At 41.6% G+C, this 25,866-nt stretch overlaps 2 protein-coding genes across 3 annotated transcripts in view; one reads left to right on the forward strand and one right to left on the reverse strand.

Moving 5' to 3' along the window:
* Positions 1–314: 314 nt before the first annotated feature.
* Positions 315–8,615, reverse strand: ccdc172 (coiled-coil domain containing 172). Its single transcript, XM_014154883.3, has 9 exons — positions 8,426–8,615; positions 7,968–8,053; positions 4,975–5,091; positions 4,673–4,838; positions 4,384–4,485; positions 4,085–4,187; positions 2,875–2,962; positions 2,711–2,792; positions 315–1,195 (listed from the first exon to the last, which is right to left on the reverse strand). The coding sequence occupies exons 1-8, from the start codon at positions 8,502–8,504 to the stop codon at positions 2,748–2,750; spliced, it is 786 nt and encodes a 261-aa protein (XP_014010358.1). The 5' UTR covers positions 8,505–8,615; the 3' UTR covers positions 315–1,195; positions 2,711–2,747.
* Positions 8,616–14,578: 5,963 nt separating this feature from the next.
* gfra1a (gdnf family receptor alpha 1a) overlaps positions 14,579–25,866 on the forward strand; it is an 87,555-nt gene continuing 76,267 nt past the window's right edge. The window contains exons 1-3 of one of the 2 annotated variants that reach the window (XM_014154880.2): positions 14,579–15,007; positions 15,688–15,990; positions 16,638–16,721. In XM_014154880.2, coding sequence (XP_014010355.1) covers positions 14,968–15,007; positions 15,688–15,990; positions 16,638–16,721 — 427 coding nt within the window. In that variant the 5' untranslated portion in view covers positions 14,579–14,967. The remainder of the gene's footprint in view (positions 15,008–15,687; positions 15,991–16,637; positions 16,722–25,866) is intronic. The other variant, XM_014154881.2, reaches the window with a different exon arrangement.

Consider the following 25,866-nt stretch of genomic DNA (forward strand, 5'->3'; position numbering starts at 1 on the left):
TCAGCAGTTCATCAATGAGCTGAAGAGCAAAAAGGCATTGACAGAGAGCCAGAATACGCCTGTCTCGTCTGTGGATAACCATACAGAGAAGAGTGAGACTAGAGGGGAAAGCTTCAGTTAGTCGTTCAATTTGCCAGAGATAAGATTCATTTTCCTCTGCTACGATAATCGTTGCACTATCACTAGCTGCTAACACTCAACATTAATGAGGAGAATAACGAAGAAGCTTGATATCATTGTGCTCAGCAGAACTGAAGTATGGAAGAAATGTTAATGAAATGAGGAGATTAATTGTTTGATGTCAAATGCACTTATTTTTATTTTGTCATCACCACTTTATTTTTCTGACTTGTGTTTCTAATACATGTTTCTGTAGCAACATTACTTTGTGTGTCAATATTTCTCTAATAACCAGCACCTCAGGTTTAAGTGTCAGTGGGTGGATTCGTTGCATACATATTCACTTCTACTTTAGACACCAAACATTTTTCATGCAGGTTGCATATTTCTTATCTGATGTGCTTCAAATTCAAATAAAAAAATGCAGTTGTTAAATGGTCAGACTACTACAATCTCAAAGGATATAAAATAAGTATTTTCAAATCCCAGGTGATGTGAGGATTATGTTAGCAGAATACTGCCAGTACAGAAGCTGCAAACCACTTAGTCAAATGGCCTGATTTGAATTAATCCAGGTCATGCTCTGAAGTCAACAGAACAAAGACTCAAACGGGATTTGAACTCATTAACTATTACATCATAAGTCAATCAACTGACGGTCAATCAAATCCAGGGATAACATGAAAATGATCTGGAGAAGATACATGCCGGATCCCATAATCGTCAATTATTTTAATGAGTCATTGTGCTGGTACTAGAGTACTACATGAACAAGAACATCCTGGTCTGGTTGGCCATCATGTGGTGTAAAATGGCCTCTAGAGGGCAGCAAAGAATACAAACAGCAATCTCTGCAAACACTTACAGTTTTAATTGTCTTCTCTCTTTATGGACATTAATGACCCTTTAATAAAATGTATAGCCAGGGATCACATTGGAATTTTGTAGGTGGTGTAAAAATACCTCATACTATATTTTCAATAAATTCAAAATAAGACATTTCAAGAAATATCACTGACATTAGTAATTAATTCCTCTGAACTGGCGGCTTTGAGGTTGAACACTGCTTCTGTACCTGGAAACAGAGACCATTGACCAGCATCACATCAAAACGTATACATGTACACCACACCTTAGGCTGACACCATCATCTGATTCATTTGTATCCTCATGAAAAAACAACCAGAAAAGTCCACTTTACAGTGGAGTTCTGGATATGTTTTCATTATTTCTGTTCTCTGATTCTAACTGCTATGTTATTTCTTTCCTATTCTTTTCATAGTCCATATACACATATTTAATTGTCAGCCTGGATCAGTCAGATTTTGCTGTACAATGTGATACTGCAACTTCAATCATTTCCACAAGAGGGCAGTTTTCAGTGGTAAAGAATTACAGTTTTTGACAATTGCTTACACATGATTTCTGAAACTATGGCTCCTTTTCTCTCGACTCTACACACAAAACCCCAAAACAAACACACAACATGCAACACGTCACACATCTCTTGCAAAACCAAACACTTCATTCAAAATTATTTTAACTCTTCTCAAAATTGGTTTTGCAATTAAACTCTACACACAAACCAGCAAATGATTAGCTCTTATACACGCCAACTATACACGGATGTGACAAATGTAACACTACTATCTTGTGTCTTTTGCATATTCAGTGTGCAGTGGAGTCCACGGCAGTTTGTCATAGCACTCACACGACATATATGTGCACAAATATATACAGTATATATGCATATTCACTATATATTTACTATAAACAGAAATGCAAGGGGGGGGGGGAAATAAAATGTATTTCTTTCTCAAAACAATGTATTTTCATCCTGATTTCGGGATGAACAGTAACAGACAAAACAAATACAGTAGAAGATAAACAAAGGGCTTGTCCTTTTCCTCCTCGTCCTCGTCCCCCTCTTACTCTCACTCCTCTTCCTCTAACTCTCTCTCCAAAATTGGCCTCCATTGTTGTCCAAACCAAGAAAGCCAACCTGAAGCCTATTTATAGTGCTCAAGCTCTGATTTCTAAGTAAAGAAATTAGCTATAAGTGTTTTCACACGTGAGCACTGGGTGTAGGTAATCGGTAAATGAGTGTGGCATTTGGAATGGCAGTGTTTTCCAAATGAAACGCAAGACCTGTTAGTTTTGAATGATGTGTCTAATGTAGAGAACTGTGTTTAGTTTTTTGCAAAAAGTGTGTTTTACAATTGCAAACTGAGTGTAAAGCAGATAATGTGCTTGCAGTTTTGCAGACTTGGTCTGAAGATTAGGTACATGAGGTAATGGTTTCACTGAGTGTGCCTCAAGTACCACTTTTAGTGTGTAAGCGATTGTAAAAAACTGTAATATACGTTTTAAACAAATGCATGGGATTTGCTCTTGTTCTCTTGATCACACTAAGAATATCCTCCCGTCTCAACACCCTGGTTCTATGGCTAAAATCCTACCATGTTCGGTGGGTAAAGCCAAGACCTTCAATGAGCTGACAGTAAAGTAACACAAAATAAGTACTTAGTAAAATACACAATGTTTTTAAGACTGCTGGTATAATCAATCTCTCTCCTAACCTCTAACATACCTCTGGAATTTTCCTCTACCAGAAACACATTTGGACACTATGTGAATTTCCTTGAGTATTGGGGAGTCTTCTGAGACAGTTTCTGCAATAAAAAATGTCATGTTACAATAAGAGCTATTGACTTCATTTGAGGCTCATAGATTTGAATAGCTCAGAGTGATTACCGATTGCAGGAACAGGATTTCAGAGCTAAGGGCTTCTCTCAGCAGTTCCAGCTCTCCTTCTTTGTGCATCTCCAGCTCCTTTTTAAGTCTAGGACACATTTGAAATGTTAAGTGTCTGAAAAGCTAGTCTCTCATTACACACCCACGTTAAATGTAACATAAAACAATTATCTAACATCAATTTAAGAGTTGGACCAATAGTACAACCAAAAGTTTACCCTACCAGCAAATTGGATCTAGAGATATTATACAATGGGTGGTTCTAATCCTGAATGCTGATTGGTTAAAACCGCATTCCAGCCAGCATCTATTCCACAAGTTACCACTGGCTAAGTCTATGACATTAAAATTGTATGGTTTGCACACTTACACTTTTAAAAAGACAGCACTCATTAAATTGACATGCATTCAATTTCAAACAATCAATAGCTGAGTAAAAAGCGTGATTAATGAACACACTCAAGAGGAATTATCATAACAGTAAGTGGGCCTCAGCTTCCCCAAAAGCCCCACCCTCAGCACATCCTGTGGACTAATCAGGCCGTCAGTAATGAAGGAGATTTGTGGGGACAGAGGGACAGAACATGCTTCCACCACGTATGATTTAAGAGCCGGAGGAGGCAAACACTTCCTCCCTGGGCCAGATTCTGTATCGATCCATCCTTTTTATTAAGTTCCTAACATGAGAATCGTAGGATGTTCTTTTTTGACCAGATAATACAGGCAACAGATCAAAGCCTTAATTAAAGAGATTGGGGTAATGTTGCTTTATTTAAGCATCCTGATCTGAAGAGTACAAGGAAGGCAGGATGGGTGCAGGTCCTTTCAGCGCATTTCAAGCAGGATCATTAGCAGGATGAGACAGGAAGAATAAATGCAATGATTTGTGACCCACGCACCAAATACCCAGAGCCTTGCTGTACTGTCAGAATTGACTATATGATCCTTGTTATGTCTGTAAAACTCAGTCCTCACGTATTTATTATATATGCTTCCGAGCACATTTCTGCTCTAACTTCTGACTCTATACACACCCCAGGATAAGCCTTGATCTAGCCATAACGGACCACTCTCCTCACGCAAACGCTATCCACGAAATTTAACTAGTCAGTGAGGCTCCAAGCAAGGCACTGGCATCCACAGTGATTAAGGAGTACATTGCTTGTCAACCCACAGTACAGCTGGACAGTTTGGATGCGCAGTTGATTACCTTAAGCAAGTGCTGTCTGTGAGGGGCTTCTGGGTGACCATCAGACTCTCTGCACTTAAGGACTCGGTCATTGATTTAGCCTCATTCAGCTGGCTCTCCAGGTCTGAAATGAACAACGCTTAATGTAAACATTACCTCCACATAGCAGTCGGTGTTTCCCTAAAGAAAATTATACTAGGGGATGGATTCAGTTCCAATCTGCACGTTTTACTGTACGCTGTCTTTAGGATTGTTTGTTTTATCTGGTGGTGAGCATTCCTGGTGGTCTACCTGACAACAGAGCTAGATCAAATCTGTACCTCTCATAATATGTTCCAGTCCTTGTAGCTCCAAATGGAGACCTCTCTTTTCTTCTTGCATAGAGTTCATCCGAGTATTCTTCCGCCCCATGGACTCCATCTCTGAGACAGGAGGGAAAAAGCAGTACAAGGGGTCACCATAAAGCCTCAGGGTTGGTCAGAACAGGGCATGGTTAGTGTAGCATCAGGTTATATAATGTAAATATATTATCCATTAATAAACTAGCAATACCCAATGAATATAAAATTACCCTACTTCACATGTTAATATAAACAGTGACTTCTCTACCTTTGTTTAAAGAGATAACCTCCTGCTCCAAGTTACATATCTCAGATTGGGTTTGGCTCTCAAAAACAGTCTCCCTGTTATTCAAAAGGCTAAAGTCGCTGTTGAAAGTCATGATTTCTTTCATGAATTTCTCCTGTTCCTCCTTCGACGACTTCTTTATTTTCTCCTTCAAACATATGAGCACAGCAAAAAAAAGGTAAATAGGTTAATGTAGCCTAGATCTACTGAATAACAATGTACTGTCATGTTGTATTTCTTTAACGTTTGAGTGTGCTTGAATGCCCTTGACAGAAATCACTCACCAAGTGTTTCCTGAGATCCCTCTGCTGTCTCAGAAGCTCCCCTGCCTGCTTTTCAACTTGTACTTGACGCTTTTTTATTAGGTCATACTGCAGCTTTGTCTCTGATAGATGCTGAGCCTGGAAGGACACAGTTTTAGCAGTTCCATAAAACAAAACAAAAACTATACTTTCGTTAGCCTGTCCCATTCCATGAAGTTTGATACTTGATTGAACAGTTAATACACTGCTCAAAAAAAATAAAGGGAACACTTAAACAACACAATGTAACTCCAAGTCAATCACACTTCTGTGAAATCAAACTCTCCACTTAGGAAGCAACACTGATTGACAATAAATTTCACATGCTGTTGTGCAAATGGAATAGACAACAGGTGGAAATTATAGGCAATTAGCAAGACACCCCCAATAAAGGAGTGGTTCTGCAGGTGGGGACCACAGACCACTTCTCAGCTCCTATGCTTCCTGGCTGATGTTTTGGTCACTTTGAATGCTGGCGGTGCTTTCACTCTAGTGGTAGCATGAGACGGAGTCTACAACCCACACAAGTGGCTCAGGTAGTGCAGCTCATCCAGGATGGCACATCAATGCGAGCTGTGGCAAGAAGGTTTGCTGTGTCTGTCAGCGTAGTGTCCAGAGCATGGAGGCGCTACCAGGAGACAGGCCAGTACATCAGGGGACGTGGAGGAGGCCGTAGGAGGGCAACAACCCAGCAGCAGGACCGCTACCTCCGCCTTTGTGCAAGGAGGAGCAGGAGGAGCACTGCCAGAGCCCTGCAAAATGACCTCCAGCAGGCACAAATGTGCATGTGTCTGCTCAAATGGTCAGAAACAGACTACATGAGGGTGGTATGAGGGCCCGACATCCACAGGTGGGGGTTGTGCTTACAGCCCAACACCGTGTAGGACGTTTGGCATTTGCCAGAGAACACCAAGATTGGCAAATTCGCCACTGGCGCCCTGTGCTCTTCACAGATGAAAGCAGGTTCACACTGAGCACATGTGACAGACGTGACAGAGTCTGGAGACGCCGTGGAGAACGTTCTGCTGCCTGCAACATCCTCCAGCATGACCGGTTTGGCGGTGGGTCAGTCATGGTGTGGGGTGGCATTTCTTTGGGGGGCCGCACAGCCCTCCATGTGCTTGCCAGAGGTAGCCTGACTGCCATTAGGTACCGAGATGAGATCCTCAGACCCCTTGTGAGACCATATGCTGGTGCGGTTGGCCCTGGGTTCCTCCTAATGCAAGACAATGCTAGACCTCGTGTGGCTGGAGTGTGTCAGCAGTTCCTGCAAGAGGAAGGCATTGATGCTATGGACTGGCCCGCCCGTTCCCCAGACCTGAATCCAATTGAGCACATCTGGGACATCATGTCTCGCTCCATCCACCAACGCCACGTTGCACCACAGACTGTCCAGGAGTTGGCGGATGCTTTAGTCCAGGTCTGGGAGGAGATCCCTCAGGAGACCATCCGCCACCTCATCAGGAGCATGCCCAGGCGTTGTAGGGAGGTCATACAGGCACGTGGAGGCCACACACACACTACTGATCCTCATTTTGACTTGTTTTAAGGACATTACATCAAAGTTGGATCAGCCTGTAGTGTGGTTTTCCACTTTAATTTTGAGTGTGACTCCAAATCCAGACCTCCATGGGTTGATAAATTGGATTTCCATTGATTATTTTTGTGTGATTTTGTTGTCAGCACATTCAACTATGTAAAGAAAAAAGTATTTAATAAGATTATTTAATTCATTCAGATCTAGGATGTGTTATTTTAGTGTTCCCTTTATTTTTTTGAGCAGTGTATATATTTTGTATAAGCCATTCAGACCAAAAAAAGGCAAATGGTACCATTAAGGTAATTACATACTACCCGGCTTCAAATGATATAAGCAATTGTGAAGGTTAATTGTGCTAGTGGAAAGCATTGAAAATTACTGTCTAAAATGCATGGCATTCAGGACAATTGGTTACTATGAGTGTTAAAGTTACAAAGTTAAAAATAAAACAGTAACCTTTAGGTGTCCTAAATATAATGAAGGGAACAGTTAAAGAGAGCTTGAAAGTAAACTGTCTGGCTGAAAACAAATTAATGATTGAGCAAGCCAAGTGTCATAGACTATGGAACAACAAACACAAAGTTTGAGCTGTTTCATAAAGATAGTGTGCTTAAAACACTTTATCATACCTTAAAATAGTCCTGCAAATAGTTTTAGCTATCTCCACAATAGAACATGATTTCCAGTGGAAGTGTATCTCACAGAAACAAACTTGCAGTGAAAGATCACACTATGCAGTCTGAAATGTACTGTATCATTGCATTAGTTGCCATGATTAAGCAGAATGATATCTAGTCAAACATGTATATGTATGCTATTAACCTACAGTGGCTCAATTTAGGATAATCTTAAATATCAGCAAAATAGATGGAACATATTGCCTGAATGTATATATGATATTCAGCAGCAGCCTATAGTTCAGAGGTTATTGCATCTCATCTCAATGAATGACTCTTTTGATTTGACCCCTCTAATTGGCAATCTTGTTATGTTCCTTTTTGACATGTACAGGAAGTGCTCAACAATATTATGAAAATTGAATGAATCTATCTTACACACATAATTCATTTCAAGCATGTTAAAACGTTGCTTGCTATAATGCTAATGTAATCCTGCGGAAACTAGGAATTGATTTTGTAGCGCCACTTGCAATTGATCCACAGTCTCTGATGAGGCCTCTAATAGATTAAGGGTTTTAATCATACAATTAATCACCTCTTTAATGTGTCTCAATATGTATCAATATACTGCACTTAATCTGTCAAAACACTCTCTCGGGCCTAATTAATGTAGCTATTTGACTGTACATTCACTGTACAACTCTGTAGCCTACATTCACTGTTCAATGAAGAGTCCGTCACTTCAACAATATTGTGTCAGACCATGCTTTGAGGTTTTCTCTCACACACATAGGTAATGATAACAGCAGATTCACCCTTTCATCAAGTTCCTTGGAGAGACATTCTGATTTTTCTGTCAATGACTTGACCCTGTCTTGACATCTTGCAATAGCAGCCTTGACTGAAAGAACATTGAAAAAGGAAATACAACAGTGACCTTCATGACTTGTGGGGCGGCAGGTAGCCTAGTGGTTAGAGCATTTGACTAGTAACCAAAAGGTTGCAAGACCGTATCCCCGAGCTGACAAGGTAAAAACCTGTCGTTCTGCCCCTGAACAAAGCAGTTAACCCACTGTTCCTAGGCCGTCATTGAAAATAAGACATTGTTCTTAACTGACTTGCCTAGTTAAATAAAAAAAATGACAAACACAACCAGTCACATTCTTTCCCCAAATTCCGGCAAAAGTCAATTGAAAAGTAGTGTACTTTAGCTAACATTGTGTCAATAAGAGTTATCTTGATATTAGAAAGGAAATTATGCTTGGCAGCTCACCCTCTTGAGATTGTCGCGTTTTCTCCGATATTTGCTGTTCAGTTAGTAGAATTTGTTGAAACAGAGTATCCAAACTCATGTCTTTATCGGATAAATATGCTATCTAGCTATTAAATATGACGCCAGGACCGCAGTAAAACATACAAGTGTGTTGAGATTTCAGTCGAATTCCCGCCAACAAATGTGCACGTGTTCTATAGCGCGCATGTAGGCCTATTCTAGAGTGCGCAAGCCTATTTGTAGGCATGAGAGGTTGGTTTACTTTTACCAGAAAACCTACTAATATCGTGTAACATTTAAAATGGTCCTCACCCAAACGGATGTGTTTCTTAAACCCACAGAAATATGTTCAACCTGGGGGTAGCCTAGGGGGCTTTTCATTGTAGCCTACCACAATGAATACATTCTGTAGGCCTAAACATACTGAGAAATGTTCCAGTGCAGCCATTCTCTCAAGATCGCTTTCATTCTATACCGTTCTGCTTCAATTAACTATTAGTTCTGCCATCCACAGTATTGTTTGACGTTTGTAAGCACAGTCAGCAATCAATAGCTTTAATTCAGTGCCATTTGCTCCTTCAAGATTTGTCACATAGGCCTATAGAGGCTAATTCTTTACTCTACCCAATTTTCTCCTGAGCACTGCTAGAAAGAATAGTTTGAGCCAGTGGCATGAAGCACATTAAAGTGTGAATGCCTGCTTCCTTAAATGACCAGGACTATATCATTCTGACATTCATTTGCTAAATTAATAGTAAATATTGATTGAGGCTTTTCATAAATTCCAGATTGATGTTGCTCACCATGCGGTTGGCAACCTTCCCTTTGAGATTAAAATAGCAAAGTTATCAAATTATATAGGTTTTCCAGACAATTAACTAACACTATATTTTTCCCTCTCTCAACATGCTTGTAATTTGGTCAAGGAGGATACATATTTTATTTTATCTGGAACAAAACTATAATTTGAAAGCTCCCTTTGAAAAAGCTAATTAATTGTACATTTAATTTACTTTTGTGCCGAGCCTATGCAGTTTTGCAAATTAGGACTAGGTCTATTTATGTTCCCCTTATACATTCACTGAATTTATGTTGCTATTGTCCAGTATAATTACCCTACACTGTAAAAAAGACCAGAAAAATATGTTTTTAAAAATCCTGTTGTTTTTACGGTAACTTACTGGCAGTGAGTGGCACCTGCACTTGGCACCTGTAAGTCACTGTAAAAATGTAGATTATGTTCCAAAGAAAAATTTGGTTTAACAGTACCCTACTGTAAACTTTACTGTAATGTACTTTTAAACCAAGTTTATTTTGAATATTATTATTATATTTTTTTTACTATAGTTACTATAAAAACAACAGGATGTTTTTACATAATTTTCTGGGCTACCTAATAAACTCAGTAAAAAAAGAAACGTCTCGTTTTCAGGACCCTGTCTTTCAAATTTAATTTGTAAAAATCCAAATAACTTCACAGATCTTCATTGTAAACGGGTTTAAACACTGTTTCCCAAACAATTTGTAAGGCGCTCTGGATAAGAGCGTCTGCTAAATTACGTAAATGTAAATGTAATTAATGAACATGTGTAACCGATGTGAAATTGCTAGTTAGTTAGCGGTGGTGCGCGCTAATAGCGTTTCAATCGGTGACGTCACCCGCTCTGAGACTTGAAGTAGGGTTGCCCCTTGCGTTGCAAGAGCCGCGGCTTTTGTGGCGCGATGGGTAACGATGCTTCGTGGGGTGTCAGTTGTTGATGTGTGCAAGGGTCCCTGGTTCGAGCCCAGGTTGGGGCGAAGAGAGGGACGGAACCTACACTGTTACACATGCACCTGTGGAACGGTCGTTAAGACACTACTTACAGACGGTGGGCAATTAAGGTCACAGTTATGAAAATGTAGGATACTAAAGAGGCCTTTCTAGTGACTCAGAAAAACACCAAAAGAAAGATGCCCAGGGTCCCTGCTCATCTGCGTGAACGTGCCTTAGGCATGCTGCAAGGAGGTATGAGGACTGCAGATGTGGCCAGGGCAATAAATTGCAATGTCCGTACTGTGAGACGCCTAAGACAGCGCTACAGGGAGACAGGACGGACAGCTGATCGTCCTCGCAGTGGCAGACCATGTGTAACAACACCTGCACAGGATCGGTACATCCGAACATCACACCTGCGGGACAAGTACAGGATGGCAACAACAACTGCCCGAGTTACACCAGGAACGCACAATCCCTCCATCAGTGCTCAGACTGTCCGCAATAGGCTGAGACAGGCTGGACTGAGGGCTTGTAGGCCTGTTGTAAGGCAGGTCCTCACCAGACATCATCGGCAACAACATCGCCTATGGGCACAAACCCACCGTCGCTGGACCCGACAGAACTGGCAAAAAGTGCTCTTCACTGACGAGTCGCGGTTTTGTCTCACCAGGGGTGATGGTCAGATTTGTGTTTATCATCGAAGGAATGAGCGTTACTCTAGAGCGGGATCGATTTGGAGGTGGAGGGTCTGTCATGGTCTGGGGCGGTGTGTCACAGCCTCATCGGACTGAGCTTGTTGTCATTGCAGGCAATCTCAACGCTGTGCGTTACAGGGAAAACATCCTCCTCCCTCATGTGGTACCCTTCCTGCAGGCTCATCCTGACATGACCCTCCAGCATGACAATACCACCAGCCATACTGCTCATTCTGTACGTGATTTCTTGCAAGACAGGAATGTCAGTGTTCTGCCATGGCCAGCGAAGAGCCCAGATCTCAATCCCATTGAGCACGTCTGGGACCTGTTGGATCGGAGGGTGAGTGCTAGGGCCATTCCCCCCAAGAAATGTCCGGGAACTTGCAGGTGCCTTGGTGGAAGAGTGGGGTAACATCTCACAGCAAGAACTGGCCAATCTGGTGCAGTCCATGAGGAGGAGATGCACTGCAGTACTTAATGCAGCTGGTGGCCACACCAGATACTGACTGTTACTTTTGATTTTGACCCCCCCTTTGTTCAGGGACACATTATTCCATTTCTGTTAGTCGCATGTCTGTGGAACTTATTCAGTTTATGTTTCAGTTGTTGAATCTTGTTATGTTCATACAAATTTTTACACATGTTAAGTTTGCTGAAAATAAACACAGTTGACAGTGAGAGGACGTTTCTTTTTTTGCTGAGTTTACAAGAAGATAGGCCTATGCACACTTAGCTTGCTTCTGTGTTTGTTAAATCATCATCTAAGCCTACTCTCAGACAAGCATTTGGTTTATGAAATTTTATTCAGCAGATTACATGGTCCGTTAATAGTTATGCATTATGCAGTCCTTAAACGTCTTTTATTAGGCCTACTTAATTCAGAAATGTTACTCACCAGCTCATTCATAGGCTTCATTGTTTGCCGCGCGGCCGACACGCATTTCCTGTTCCTAGGAGTAGACGACGCACCTGATTGGTGCCAATTCATGCCCAGTTTGGAGGAGCCAATTTTGCGTCATGGGTTTAGTTTCTCCCTATTTGTTATTTTGAGATTACATAAATATATAGCCTTTGTGTCATTTGAGTTTATAAGGCCATTTTGTTCTGTGGTGATTCATTTATTAATGTTATTTCACAGATGTAGGCTGAGAGGTTGATGTGCCTAATGTTACCTCTCTAAAGTAGTGTGTTGGTATGACCCAATCCAGGAGGGCTGTCAACAGGTATGTCGTTTTTTTCAGACTTTCAGTTGGTCGTGTTCCCCTGCTCAAACGTTGAATGCATTAACCAATGGTTGCGTGCAATGTCATTGACTGTATCATCGACTGACAGATTGCTATAACATATGATGTGGTTAGCTGATACGTAAAATACCTATCCAGGCATTGTAAAATCTGGCAGGTGTCAACAACACCTGGGCAGAGGGAATGCGCCCATTGACTGCTGATCGTCGCCTCCCTGTCCGGCAGCCATTATGTTAAACGACATGCTTGTTGTGATGCCTTATTAAGTGCAGCTTTATGGTTAAAAGCTGTAGTTCACAGTAAAAGTGTTTGCAAAGACAATTTATTCCACATCCTTTCCAGTTTTTTTGGATCCCTTTTGTTGGCATATTAATTGGGGAGGAAGGGCTCGTGGTAATGGCTGGAGCGGAATTAGTGGAACGGTATCAAATACAGCAAACACATGGTTTGATACCATTCCATTTGCTCCATTCCAGACGTTATTATGAGCCATCCTCCCCACAGCAGCCTCCACTGCTTTGTAGGCCTATATATTCGAAAGATGGTGGATAAATCATGATAGTTCACTCAGGCCGTTTATTGTTGGAAAAATTGTCCGTTTCGGTTTGCTTAACGGGGTAGCCCATAGACACCAATGTGATAGCAGCTGGGTCTGGTCTGCTTAGTTCATTGACTTCAATTGTACCATAAATAATTAGGGGGTGAGATGTCTCGCTTCCTTTTCAGTGTCTGACGTATAGCTCGCGTTCCCCTGTTTAGACGTGTAACAGTGTAGGTTCCGTCCCTCTCTTCACCCCAACCTGGGCTCGAACCAGGGACCCTTGCAAACATCAACAATTGACACCCACGAAGCATCGTTACCCATCGCGCCACAAAAGCCGCGGCCCTTGCAACGCAAGGGGAACAACCACTTCAGGTCTCGGAGCGAGTGACGTCACCGATTGAAACGCTATTAGCGCGCACTACCGCTAACTAACTAGCCATTTCACATCGGTTACACATGCATCAACCAATGGTTGCATGCCACGTCATTGACTGTGCAGCTGGGCACCAGATTGCTATAATATGTGGTATCACGTAAAATACCTATCCAGGTGTTGTAAGATCTGGCATGCGTCAGCAACGTCTGAGCAGGGGAACACAACCTTAGTCTTCTCTTTCACACTATCTGTAAAAATGTAAAAAGCCCTGCTCTCTCAGCTTCCCATTTGTGTATTAAAGGATTCAGTCCAGCTGATATGGTGGAGTGGAGGGGAACATTCATTCATTGTTGATTGTTTCGGTCAACAGTCAATTGGGTCTAACCATAGAAAATTCATTTAACATTGCTTCTGTATTTAGCCTAGTGAAGGACTGAAAACGAATCAATAGGGTATATATTATATCTCACTTAATAGGATGTGTATCTGTGTTATTCTATGGTCAAAGTTAAAAGTGTAGTCCTAATATAGAAAAGTATGTAAAATGAACCTAATAGGCCTAATGAAATATGATAAAATGTTCATTATCATAAACCACAACATTTTTATGATTTGTATAGCCTCCAAATTAATTCAGATAGTTTCATATTACATTAGCCACGTCTAGGCTATAGTGATTGCATTATTTAGCCTATAATAAGATGCATGTTTCGGCTTTTTTAAACCAACAGATGGCGATATTCACCCATGTTCACGTTTTATAGTCGATGTCAAGAGTGGATAGAAGGAGCGCACTGATGGCTCTACACTCAGCTCTGGTACTGTATGGTACTGTATGGTTTGCACTGCAGTCAGCAGCACACATCAGATAGACAATTTAGGCTCCGTCACCTTTTTCATTCCACGCTCCAAATAGGTGGCGAGAGCGCATCCTGAGCATAACAAACACTAAGTCAGCATTAATACGCGACGATCTGAATAGATTTTTCAATGTGAAAAAGGGAACATTGACAGGTTTCCGTCGAATTGGTGGGATAGCGTTGCACGTCAACACAGATCGATAGTGTACTTGTAGGCTATAGCATAATATCTGTGCGCATGGGTTGTCTCTCGCTACAATGTGAGTGTGCGGTTTTGAACCGCCATAGCAGCTTTGGTTTTGTCTAGGGTATTGGGGATAGTCACATAACACGTTTTTAACCTCTACATGTTGTAGCCTACACATGAACTCTCTGTGACCCCATGAATAATATAATATTGTAAATTATAATGGTGTAGCCTTGTCCTAGGGAATGAATCAAGACACTATAATATTTTGATAAAAATGTAATGCAGAATCAACAATCAAAACGTTTGCAAATAGTGTCATACCCTATGTTTTCACAAATAAGATATTGCGTATTTATTTAGCCTCACATCGACACTGTATTCCAGAAATAAAATGTGTCTGAAAGTTTGAATTGATCTACTTGTCATCACCGAAATCCACGTTGAAACGCAGAAGTTCCACTGCCTTGCCGCTGCTGCTGGATTGGGGTTACTGCACTATTGAGCAGTGGGCTACAGCATCCTCGCGCGCTAAGACACACGCGGACATCCTACGAGCTGGAGTTCCGAGAGCACTCACCGGTTCGTTTTGTCTCCTTGTGATCTGTTATCCACGTCTTTTATTTGGTTTTTAAACGGAAAGGAAACCATTCTGTGGTTGATGGTATCGGTTGTCTGTCGCAAAAATTGGAGTACTTTTGGGTCGGAATGTTTTACGCATGAAGTCAGCTGGATGTGTTCTGTAGTCGGACCTCATCCACCCGATATTTTCAATGGATTTGAATAGAGTGGAAATACCTTGGGAATAAAATCACAAAGTTTTTTTCTATATGTTCTATAAATTCCATTGTAACAAGGCATCACACGGATACAAAACGCAATGATTTTCACCACACTTTATGTCGTGCTGCCTCTTTTAGGTAAGTTTTAGTTTCTCAAGGCCTATTACTTATGACTATGATTAATATATGCTATACATGCCTAGTATATACATTTTTAAATGGACAATAATAAGCAATCAGAGGGCAGCTGAGATGAGTACATAGGAAACCTATAGTGATCGTTGTAGAGAGAGATGGGCCACCATAATGCGGGCCATGCCCACTGACTATCGAAAAATCAATTACGAGCTCATGTAGCCTAATCGAAGTGAACTGAGTTCTAATTCTGTAATAGACACAACTAAATACAGTGGCAATTCATTATCCGTCTCTCATGTATAGCCTATATACACTACTATAGCCTACATTGCGAAAGCAAAAGCATAACATGTCGTACCCGTTTCATATTCAATAACTTTACTTGTCCTCAGCTGATTTTTTTTAATATTTCACCAATGTATAGGGTATGCGATGCATTGATCACTATGTCAGTGACGAGTAACCTATATGAGATGTGTGTGTTGTTGTTATTGTCACGGAGTTACGCACTAAAATACGCTCAGTACAGCGTTAATACAGTATGTTAATCTCTAAAGCGGCTTTCACTTGGATTAATCTCTGAATATTTATTGTGACTAAATCCCGTATAGCCTACAATATTTAACATTTAAACGACAGAAACATTATTATTATGATCATTATTTATTCTCCCCAAACAGATGTATTGTATGCCCAGGAGAATGTCCTTTCTGGTCCCAACCGCCTCGACTGTGTCAAGGCGAGTGAGCAGTGTATGAAGGAGCAAGGATGCAGCACCAAGTATCGGACAATGAGACAGTGCGTTGCTGGGGGGAAGGAGAGAAACTTTAGCATGGTAGCCGGACTGGAGGCGCAGGACGAATGTCGGAGCGCCATGGATGCGCTCAAGCAGAGCCCCCTGTATAACTGCAGATGTAAAAGGGGTATGAAGAAAGAGAAGAACTGCCTTCGCATCTATTGGGGAATCTACCAGACTTTGCAGGGTATGCACTTTGGTATCATTGCAGTTGACTACAACACAGCAATCACACATTGTCAGAAGTCAATCTGATGTTAATCAATGGTTAAAAAAAAAACATTTCCCAGACCTGCTGTATGAGTAATGTATTAACGGACCATGTAAACTGCTAAGGCAATACCGTTTCACGGAGAAAACACCACATTATTGGGTGCGTAACTTTCCTGCCCGTGCGTAATGGGAAAGGAGTGGGGTAATGTCCTTAAAAAAATCTCTTAGAATGAATCGAGCACTTTGGCACTCGTCATCTTGCAGTAGATCGTACACAAAAATTGTACTGCCTAATGCCAGTGGGGCAGTAGGGGTTGTCAGTTGCTGGCCAATATGCCTAATCAACCGTAGCCTAACGAGTAGTAGGGCGTCATGGAAATTGACTGACCTAGATACCCATCTCATGTGTATGTGCATGTGAAGAAATGACAAGCCATGGTAGCTTACAAAACATATACTGAAAACAATAACACATGTGCATGCTCTTTAAATGAAATCTATATATCTTTATGTATGTGTGTATGTATGTGTCTGTCTAGCTGGTTGTCTGCAACATTTACATGCCTATTAACACTGCAAGAGTATGTTAAAAATCACATTGTATTTCAATATTCCTTTCAGGGAACGATTTCCTTGAGGACTCTCCTTATGAGACCATGAATAGTCGGCTGTCTGACATATTCCGACTGGCCCCCATTATTTCAGGTAAGGGCATGGATTTATTAAGAGTTTACTATGGTGCAACTTATTTAAAAGTTCACGAACGGACACTTGGCTTCTTTGTGAAAGTATACATATGAAATACTGGCTGTGCATGTTCTCAGTGAAATTGTGTTTCAATTTTTTTTACAGTCCTCACACTTTCCCTCTTTCGCCCCAATGAAATGCATGCCCATTGTTAGTGAATTTGCACCGGGAGCTATAGTTCTGAGTGTTCACTGAGAGCTCAACAACGGAGTGTGGTGGTGTGGAGTTGTAAAAATGTAAAAATGCGTCAGGTTGCAGCATAGTTTATTGAGCTGTGTTTAAATTGTACATCGAATTGTGATGGTCAAATCAAATCGATCATGAATGCGGGGGGGGGGGGGGGGGGGGGGGTGTATCACATAGGACACCGTTACACGCATTGGTGGAGTGAGTTTATGTTCAATTATGAGCCGCCTCTAGATGGCAATATTTTCCCTTGTTCACGATCGTACAGGTGCTATAGCGGCCTTTGACTTTACCTTGGTCTTTGTTGTGAGATCCGGTGAGATCCGGTGTTGTGTGGCTGGTGATGGAGAATAAGAGAGATTAAGATGAGTTTAATAAGCACATAGAAATGTAACACAGATATTTGGCTCTATTTAGATTTGCAATCGGATTGTGAATATGAAGGGGAGCTAATCTTTTCATTCATTTCCTGTCCTAATTTAAATGGCCAAGACTGTAACACTGAGCAAAAGTATTGTTCTCTCCTGCAAAAGGAATCTCCTGTTATTATGTCACTTGTGGACATACTTTTGTAAATAATATAGTAGGCCTACATTTATCAATTACACTATATCGCCAAAGGTATGTGGACACCTGCTTGTGATTCCAAAATCATGGATATTAATATGGAGTTGGTCTCCCCTTTACTTCTATAACAGCCTCCACTCTTCTGGAAAGGCTTTCCGCTAGATGTTACTTGGAACATTTCTGCGGGGACTTGCTTCCATTCAGCAACAAGAGCATTAGTGAAGTCGGCACTGATGTTGGGCAATTAGGCCTGGCTCGCAGTCTGCGTTCCAATTCATCCAAAAGGTTTTCGATGAGGTTGAGGTCCGGGCTCTGTGCAGGCCAGTCAAGTTCTTTCACGTCGATTTTGACAAACCATTTCAGTATGGACCTCGCTTTGTGCACAGGGGGCATTGTCATGCTGGAGCAGGAAAGGGCCTTCCCCAACTGTTGCCACAAAGTTTGAAGCACAGAGTCGTCTAGAATGTCATTGTATACTGTAGCGTTAAGATTTCCCTTCACTGGAACTAAGGGGCCTAGTCCGAACCATGAAAACAGCCCCAGACCATTATTCCTCCTCCACGAAACTGTACAATTTGCACTGTGCATTCGGGCAGGTAGCGTTCTCCTGGCATCCGTCAAACCCAGAGTCGTCCGTCAGACTGCCAGATGGTGTAGTGGGATTCATCACTCCAGAGAACGTGTTTCCACTGCTCCAGAGTCCAATGGCGGCAAGATTTACACCATTCCAGCCAAAGCTTGGCATTGCGCATGGTGAACTTAGACTTGTGTGGGCTGCTCGGCCATGGAAACCCATTTCAGTAAGCTCCCGATGCACAGTTCTTGTGCTGGCGTTACTTCCAGAGGCAGTTTGGAACTCGGTAGTGAACTTGGTGGTCCGGTTCTGTGAGCTTGTGTGGCCTACCACTTCGTGGCTGAGCTATTGTTGCTCCTAGACGTTTCCACTTCACAATAACATCACTTACGGTTGACCAAGGCAGCTCAAGCAGGGCAGAAATTTGACTAACTGACTTGTTGCAAAGGTGCCATCCTATGACAGTGCCACATTGAAAGTCACTGAGCTCCTCAGTACGGGCTGTTCTACTGCCAATGTTTGTCTATGGAGATTGCATGACTGTGTGCTCGATTTTATACACCTGTCAGCAACGGGTGTGCCTAAAATAGCCAAATCCACTATTGGCCATGTAGTGTATATAACCTGGAAGCATAGACAATTATGGTTGTTCCTTTAGTTAATTATTTTTTGTGTATTGATCGCTGAACAGACAAAATCACGGGGCAATTTTGTAAAGTCATCAATGGCGATAGAGAGACATAAACTGCAGCAACATGATGTGTCCTTGGGCAAAGACCCAAATAACGTTTCTAGGACAAATACTCTAATTTCAGAAAAGTGGAAATTACACATTAGTCATTATAGATGCCTGTCAGAATACAGACCAAACATCAAAGCTACATTTCTAGCTTCTTAGGAGCATAGTTCATATCAAGGCAAATAACAGCCCCAGATCATTTTCCCCTCTGAGCTACCAGAACAGAAAGATTTATAGGAAAGCGCTCAGCATCTGAAGGTGCTCCTTATTCCACTTTGAAAAGCTCTTTATGTTGATTGACGGTTGCACATTTCTCTCTTAGCTACGTGTCCCACAGATCATCCGTACTTGCTTATCATGGGGGATTTATGGGCCAGGCAGGGTGAGAGGGACACCCTATGGGTGAGAGGGGTGACAGGACGGGTGTCAGGGAGGTTTAGGTCAACACAGTGCCTCCCACAGGCCCTACTTCCAGGCAGCCCTATAAAATGGCTGTCTCCGTAAGGCTGAGAGGACCCATAGATCAGCTGACTGATTCATAGTGGGGAACAAAGGGAGGCATTGTGAGATGTAATTAATCTGTAATAGGTCCCTGCTTTGGCCCTCAGCCTCATCATCTCCAGTGACACTCTGGTCATTCTCCTCAGAACCCTCCTGATTATAGTGAGGTTTATTCCTGATCTTTCCTACACACTGACCCCCAGGCCCCACTGTCCCCATTCCCACCTCCACTCTGGGTACTGTAGGCCTCTGATGGACTGAACCAGACATAAAGCTGGAACAATATCAGTGAAGCTTATACTGTAGGGTACACAGCTGCCTTAAAGCACGCTGGCTGTCCTTTATTAAGTCACATGAGAATAGAATAGAGTAGTATTAGAACAGCAGCTCAAATGTGTGAGGAGGATGTGGAAAGCCCAGAGCGTGATTGCATGGACACACACACACTTGCGCATACATACACACACATGCTTGCGCACAGCGCGGGCATGTGCGTACTGACAGCCACACATACCCTAACAACGAATTTTAATGGAAGAGCTCCACAGGTAAGCAGGCAGGAGCCATCCAGGGCAGTCAATAGCTCAGGAATAAGGCTCTATTCCATAATGTCTGGGACAGGGCCAAAGACTCGTACTGCACACAAGTACACACACACACACACCACACACACACACACACACACACACACACACACACACACACACACACACACACACAGACACACACACAATGAGTGTTCAAAACATGACATAGACTGACCAGGTGAATCCAGGTAAAAGCTGTGATCCCATATTGATTTCACTTGTTAAATCCACTTCAATCAGGGTATATGAAGGGGAGGAGACAGGTTGTGTACACGTGCTATTCAGAGGGTGAATGGGCAAGACAAAAGATTTAAGAGCTTTTGAACGGAGTATTTTAGTAGGTGCCAGGTGCACCGGTTTGAGTGTGTCAAGAACTGCAACGCTACTGGATTTTTCACACTCAACAGTTTCCCATGTGTATCAAGAATGGTCCACCACCTAAAGGACATCCAGCCAACTTGACACAACTGTGGGAAGCATTGGAGTCAACATGGGCCAGCATCCCTGTGGAACGCTTTCGACACCTTGTAGAGTCCATGCCCCGATGAATTGAGGCTGTTCTGAGGGCAAAACTTAACATGTTTTATACACTCAGAGTACATCCAGTTCTAAGTTAATTACATTATTTTCAAATATTTTCTCCAGGCAGATAGAATGCTTTTAGCCTTATGTTGAGTCAGGGTGTGTCACTTCCCACTGGGCAAAAACTGGTTGAACCAACGTTGTTTTCACGTCATTTCAAGCAAAAAATTCAATGTGATGACTGAATTAATGTGGAAAACTGATTGGATTTGCCAAAAGTCATCAACGTAAGGGAATCTTTTTTTCCACCCAATTTTTAAACTTAATCCAATGACATGGTGATATATTTTTTATTTAATGTTGAATTCACATAAATTGACAACTCAACCAAATGTAAATCAAAACTAAACATTGAAATGACGTCTGTTCCTAGTAAGTCAGTCTTAAAACCTCCTAAATGTAATAGAAAAATGTAGATTTCAACCTAAATAGACATACCCTAAAGTAACTGTTATTCATGTGTAATTACATGACTCTGTATATTTGGAAAGAAAACATCTGGGAGATTATGAGGAAATGATCAGAAGATAGATAGAAGTTACATAGTTCAGGATACACAAGCACACACAAAATAACCTTTTCTTTGTTTTTTTATGTTAAAAGTCATCTGTCATTGACAAGCTATAAGTGAATGATTGATGCCCAGAGCTGGAAACAAATCAGATGGCTTCTGCAATATTTCAACAATATCAGAAAAAAATGGGATTGATAGACCTAACAACTAGAAATGAGCAGATGTTTTAGTAAGTGGTGTCAGGTGTGGTCACGGGACGTTTCGAAGTGTCCCTGAACCTCTCCAATGTGGCTTATGTCTGTAAATTAGATCATTCCAGTACTTTTACATATTTGCAACCCCTAAATGCTATTTGTTCATTATAAAAACACAATTTCTACCATTTCAACCTCACTCAAACATTTTTTCAACCTCTCCAAAGTACCTGAACGTTTAGCTTAGGCATATCCACTGTATTGATCGCACATACAAATTGACTTTTTACAAAAACAGTGTAAAAGCAACGGGTATACATAAAAAATATATAAAAATGTCTTATCAAACACCAACTTGGTTACACATGTGTCATTCACTAAAAAAAGGTGCAAAAATCGAAAAAAGCTGAACTATTTACAAATGGCATGTGTTTGTTTTACATCCCAGGTGTAGATGATTAGATTTCACTTTCACCGTAGCTTGCGCATATCGTGATAGTCTTTGAAGCAGTCCCTCTCTGCCAGGAAACAAAAAGCGAACTGGCATTTTGGACAGAAGATCTGGCATTTCCCCCTTTTTCCCCGTGTTTTGTGCAATGCTTGCAGTTCTTCCTTTTGTCTTTTGGAATGTGTGTTGGATAGTGGCGCTCACCTTGAGTGGGGGGGGGTCTTGTGAGGGTTGTGAGGTTGCTTTGGGCCCCCAATTCAGCCATTTCCAACACCAGCTGCTCTCGGAAGGCCAACTGGGAGAGAGGGGTTTGACCTTTTGCTTTGGCCATCTGCTTGTGGAGAATGAAAGTATTTACTGTAGCAATGTCCACAAAGTGGTAAAAAAAAGTCTTACACCACTTCCTGGTCTTGTGGAGGACCTGGTAGTAGCCTATCTGAGCATCGGATAGGTCGACACCCCACATGCTGGCATTGTAGTCCTTCACAGAAACTGGGACATTCTTCCTTTTTCACCCTCCTTGAGACATGGTCGTTATTGAATGCCTTATGCTGTGTGGTGAGCATGGTTACTTCCCTAATGTCCTTCCATTTTACAAAAAGCAGCTTGTTAGTCCTGATCAAACGTACGGTCCCCCTCTCCGCTGTCATTAACCTGTCGTTTAACTTGATCTTGGGGAAACCAATTCTGTTAGGAGGAATGATGCCACAAGCCCCAATTTTATTTTTCAAGATGTCTATGAAAAGTGGATATCGAACCATCAGATGGGGTGATTGACATAGCAGTGGGGGGTGAAGACCTTGACCGGCGGGGGCGCTTGCTGGGGAGGGGTGGCCCCCAAACGTCATTATCCAAAACCTCTGCATCCTCCACTCTGTAGTGAATAAAATAAAGGGATATATTGTTGAGACACACAGAATTACAGTTGACTAAATTTACAAACAACATTAATGTAAAGTAAAAACACCAAGCCTAAACTTTATCTGTACAGTGACTCACATAGAAGGTGTCAAGCACACACACAATGCAAACAGAACCACAAATTAACAATGGCCATGAGAGTTTAGTGGCCTCTCCAAAGTTACAAGGATGAAACTTAGAACAGCAAACAGTGAACTAATATGAAAGATAGACAATAACTACTTTGGAATTATATAACATTAAAATTACTTGTTACATAGGCCTATGTAAACTAAATCAAAATCCTCGTTGTCCAAATCGCTCCCCTGATCCGAGTCTGACCAGTATTTTATTCAAAGCTTCTATGTCGGTATACTTATTCATAGCTGTCTTCTTTTAAGCTTCCTGTTCGATATTGTTAGTTTTGACCTTTTTTCCCCCATGAGAATCCATATTTTATGCTGAAGCTATGAAATGAAAGCTATTAAATCTATTTACAATGTAATGTAGCATGCTTGGTGCATCTCGTCTCTGAGCCAGGTAGCAATAGTTCGCATTACGCATAAAAGGTTATAGGTCTTGCTTTGTCCCACCCAGGTCAACTACATATCCCTGGAAAGCTTATCTCATTGGCTACAAGACTGTCAAGGTGCCATAGTAGCCAATACCCTGCGTAAGCAGGCAACATCATATTTTTAATGGGCAACGATATAGTCACTCGGTAGACATTCAATGTTGCCATTAAGTCATACATCATCAGATAACATTGGCAATAGGCTAGATTTGCTCCTACCGAGCTAAGGATTCATTTCATACTGGCCATGTAGCTTTAGCTCAAACACAGACCAAATCAAAGTTTACCTTGTAAGATGTTTCCTGTTTGGTGTTAACGTTGTGTAAAATAAATATTTTGACTCTCTGGGCTGGTGATCAATGACGGTAGGTCACAGGCAGACAAATAAGACATTCTCATGATCTGTGGCGTCCCAGCTTTCGGTGTGTATCAATGTATTCCGTGTTTATTTCATTTATGCTTCACAACGCTAACCAGAATGTAGCTAGCAGCCATCTTGAAATTAGGTCATCGGCTCGGCCTGTCCTTATACATTTGTTTCCCCATATATTGTTGTAGGTCACACCAAGGATTTTAAGGCACAGATCAATAGCCAAGATACTCCGATTTCCACAGACACCCTGCTTTTGCAGATAGGGGCTACCGTTCTCATATCAGACGGAATTGAATAAAAAACATCTAATAAGGTCCCCAAATATGGGGACTTTACATTCAAGAGGTTAATGTGGTGGAAGTTGCCACATGAGAAACTTCATCTGAAGAACAGAACACAATCACATTTTTTATTTGATTTCCATTTTCCATTTCAGTCACATTGACAAAAAATACTTTAATAACATCTCGAAACACAAATGAATAAAATCAGCAGATAGCGAATTGGGCCTTTTTTGATGCAACACTCATTTATCACATCAGTGACCACATCATGCTTTGAGGCTGTAGCTGAATTATGTGTTTCTTCTTCTTCTTCTTCTTCTTCTTCTTCTTCTTCTAATACAAGTGGTGCAGCTTGTTTCTTTCCCCTCCATTTCCTTACAGAAACCCTAAGTCTTTCTCAGGGAGAACTACCTGTATTGATGTCTGTGTTTCTACTTGATTAAATGGATCATTAAATGCTTCTGGGCTTCCGGTGTCTGCAGAGCTCATTGCTTCTTATTAGCAAGAAGTGCCATGCTGTTGTCTGTGCGCCAGGTTAGGGTATCGGTGAAACATACTTAGTTTGGAGTGGTTCCTGGGTAAAGGGTCACGAAAGCTACAACTGCTGTCATAAGACAGACAAGGTAGGTCATTTCAATCAAGGGAAATGGTTTACTCACACAGAGAGGTGGAATGCTCATGGATGAAGTACCAGACCATTGAACTTGTTTTGTACACAATTTTGTGTATGTTGGCATGTTTGTATGGGTGTATGTGTGTATGCATGAGCGAAAACGCAAACAAGGAATAGAGGAAGAGCATTCAATGAAATGGTTCCTTTTCCGCCCACCAGTTTGCCATCTTGTGATGCACTGATCCATAGAGAAGGCAGTAAGAACCAATTTCTCACAGATTCAAGTGGACTTCCATTATTCCCAGGCCATTTGCCCCTGCCCAAGAGGCAAGCAGTGGAGTTAATGGATGAATACACAGCAGAGTTACATATGAACGTATTCAGGAACACTCACTGGTCTGGAGCCTTTCATACTGACCAATGTGCATACTTTTCTTTTCCTCGATCTTGAGAACTAGAATAACTAAAGGTTTGTTTGCTGTATGCGTGGCATAACATTGGAGTTTGACTCGTGAAAGTGTAAACTCATTGGAGGTTGACTCGTGGAAGTGTACTGTAGCTTTAAACTGAAGGAAACTAAAATATGTTATTAAATGGTCTGGCTTATCGCCATGGAGATATAGCTATGGTACAATCACTCTGTTTGTAGATAAAGCCCCTTTAAATGTCAGACTATTGTCATTTAATGTTCAGTGCGCCAATGAGAAAAATGAAACAGGGGGAAAAATGTGGCACAAAATGGAATAGTGAGTCTGCTGTGCAGGCGAGGCTGGCTGGACTGAAATTGCCTAAATGATGAGGTAGCGGTGAAAAAAGGATAAGGACATCAACAAATCTGTGAAGTACTATTATGAATGAAGATGAGTTTCTATATCACTCCATTATTTTCTGAGACCTGTAGATGACCTTTTCCTGTTAAGTTTTGTGGTCTGAGCTGATGTTGTATCAGGATGATGATTATGAGCTCAGCACATAAACACACAACTTGGCATTTCAATTATTTTAATTTAAGGTGGCTGTATTTGGGATAAAAGCCGATTCTGACATTGTCTCCTAATTTCCTTGTCCTTCTTCTCCTACTTTCCCTCTTTCCATGTTTTATTTTCCTTCAGCATAAATCGTTAGAAACTGTGCTAAGGAAAATACTACAAGTGTCATTCGCTGCTCAGAAGCAATATTTTGTCTCATTCTGTCAAACTGGAGCCAATCCTATGCTCTCTCTCTCTCTCTCTCTCTGAAGTCCTCGACCTTGAGCTGTGTATGTGTGAAAACATCAGTATTAGTCCCAACCTTGCAGACAGACCACACAACACCTTAAATCCCCGTACTGACACGATGCTGAGAGCCTGTCAACACAGCTCACTACTGTTGGAATGCCACTCTAATAATGAACTCAGATCCCAGCGGTGTATGAGAGCAGACTGCTGCTAGGGGTTCTTATAGAGTGAGAGGAGGGAGAGCCCACTG

Source organism: Salmo salar, chromosome 18 (assembly GCF_965601325.2).
Source record: "Salmo salar chromosome 18, fSalSal1, whole genome shotgun sequence".
Taxonomy (NCBI): Eukaryota; Metazoa; Chordata; class Actinopteri; order Salmoniformes; family Salmonidae; genus Salmo; species Salmo salar.

Excerpts from the sequence above, each read along its gene's own strand:
- ccdc172 (XM_014154883.3), bottom strand. The coding sequence starts at position 8,504 with ATGAGTTTGGATACTCTGTTTCAACAAATTCTACTAACTGAACAGCAA. Across the intron at positions 4,486-4,672 it reads GGTTATCTCTTTAAACAAAG|AGATGGAGTCCATGGGGCGG; the intron begins GTAGAGAAGTCA and ends CTCCTGTCTCAG. Across the intron at positions 4,188-4,383 it reads ACTGGAACATATTATGAGAG|ACCTGGAGAGCCAGCTGAAT; the intron begins GTACAGATTTGA and ends TGTTCATTTCAG.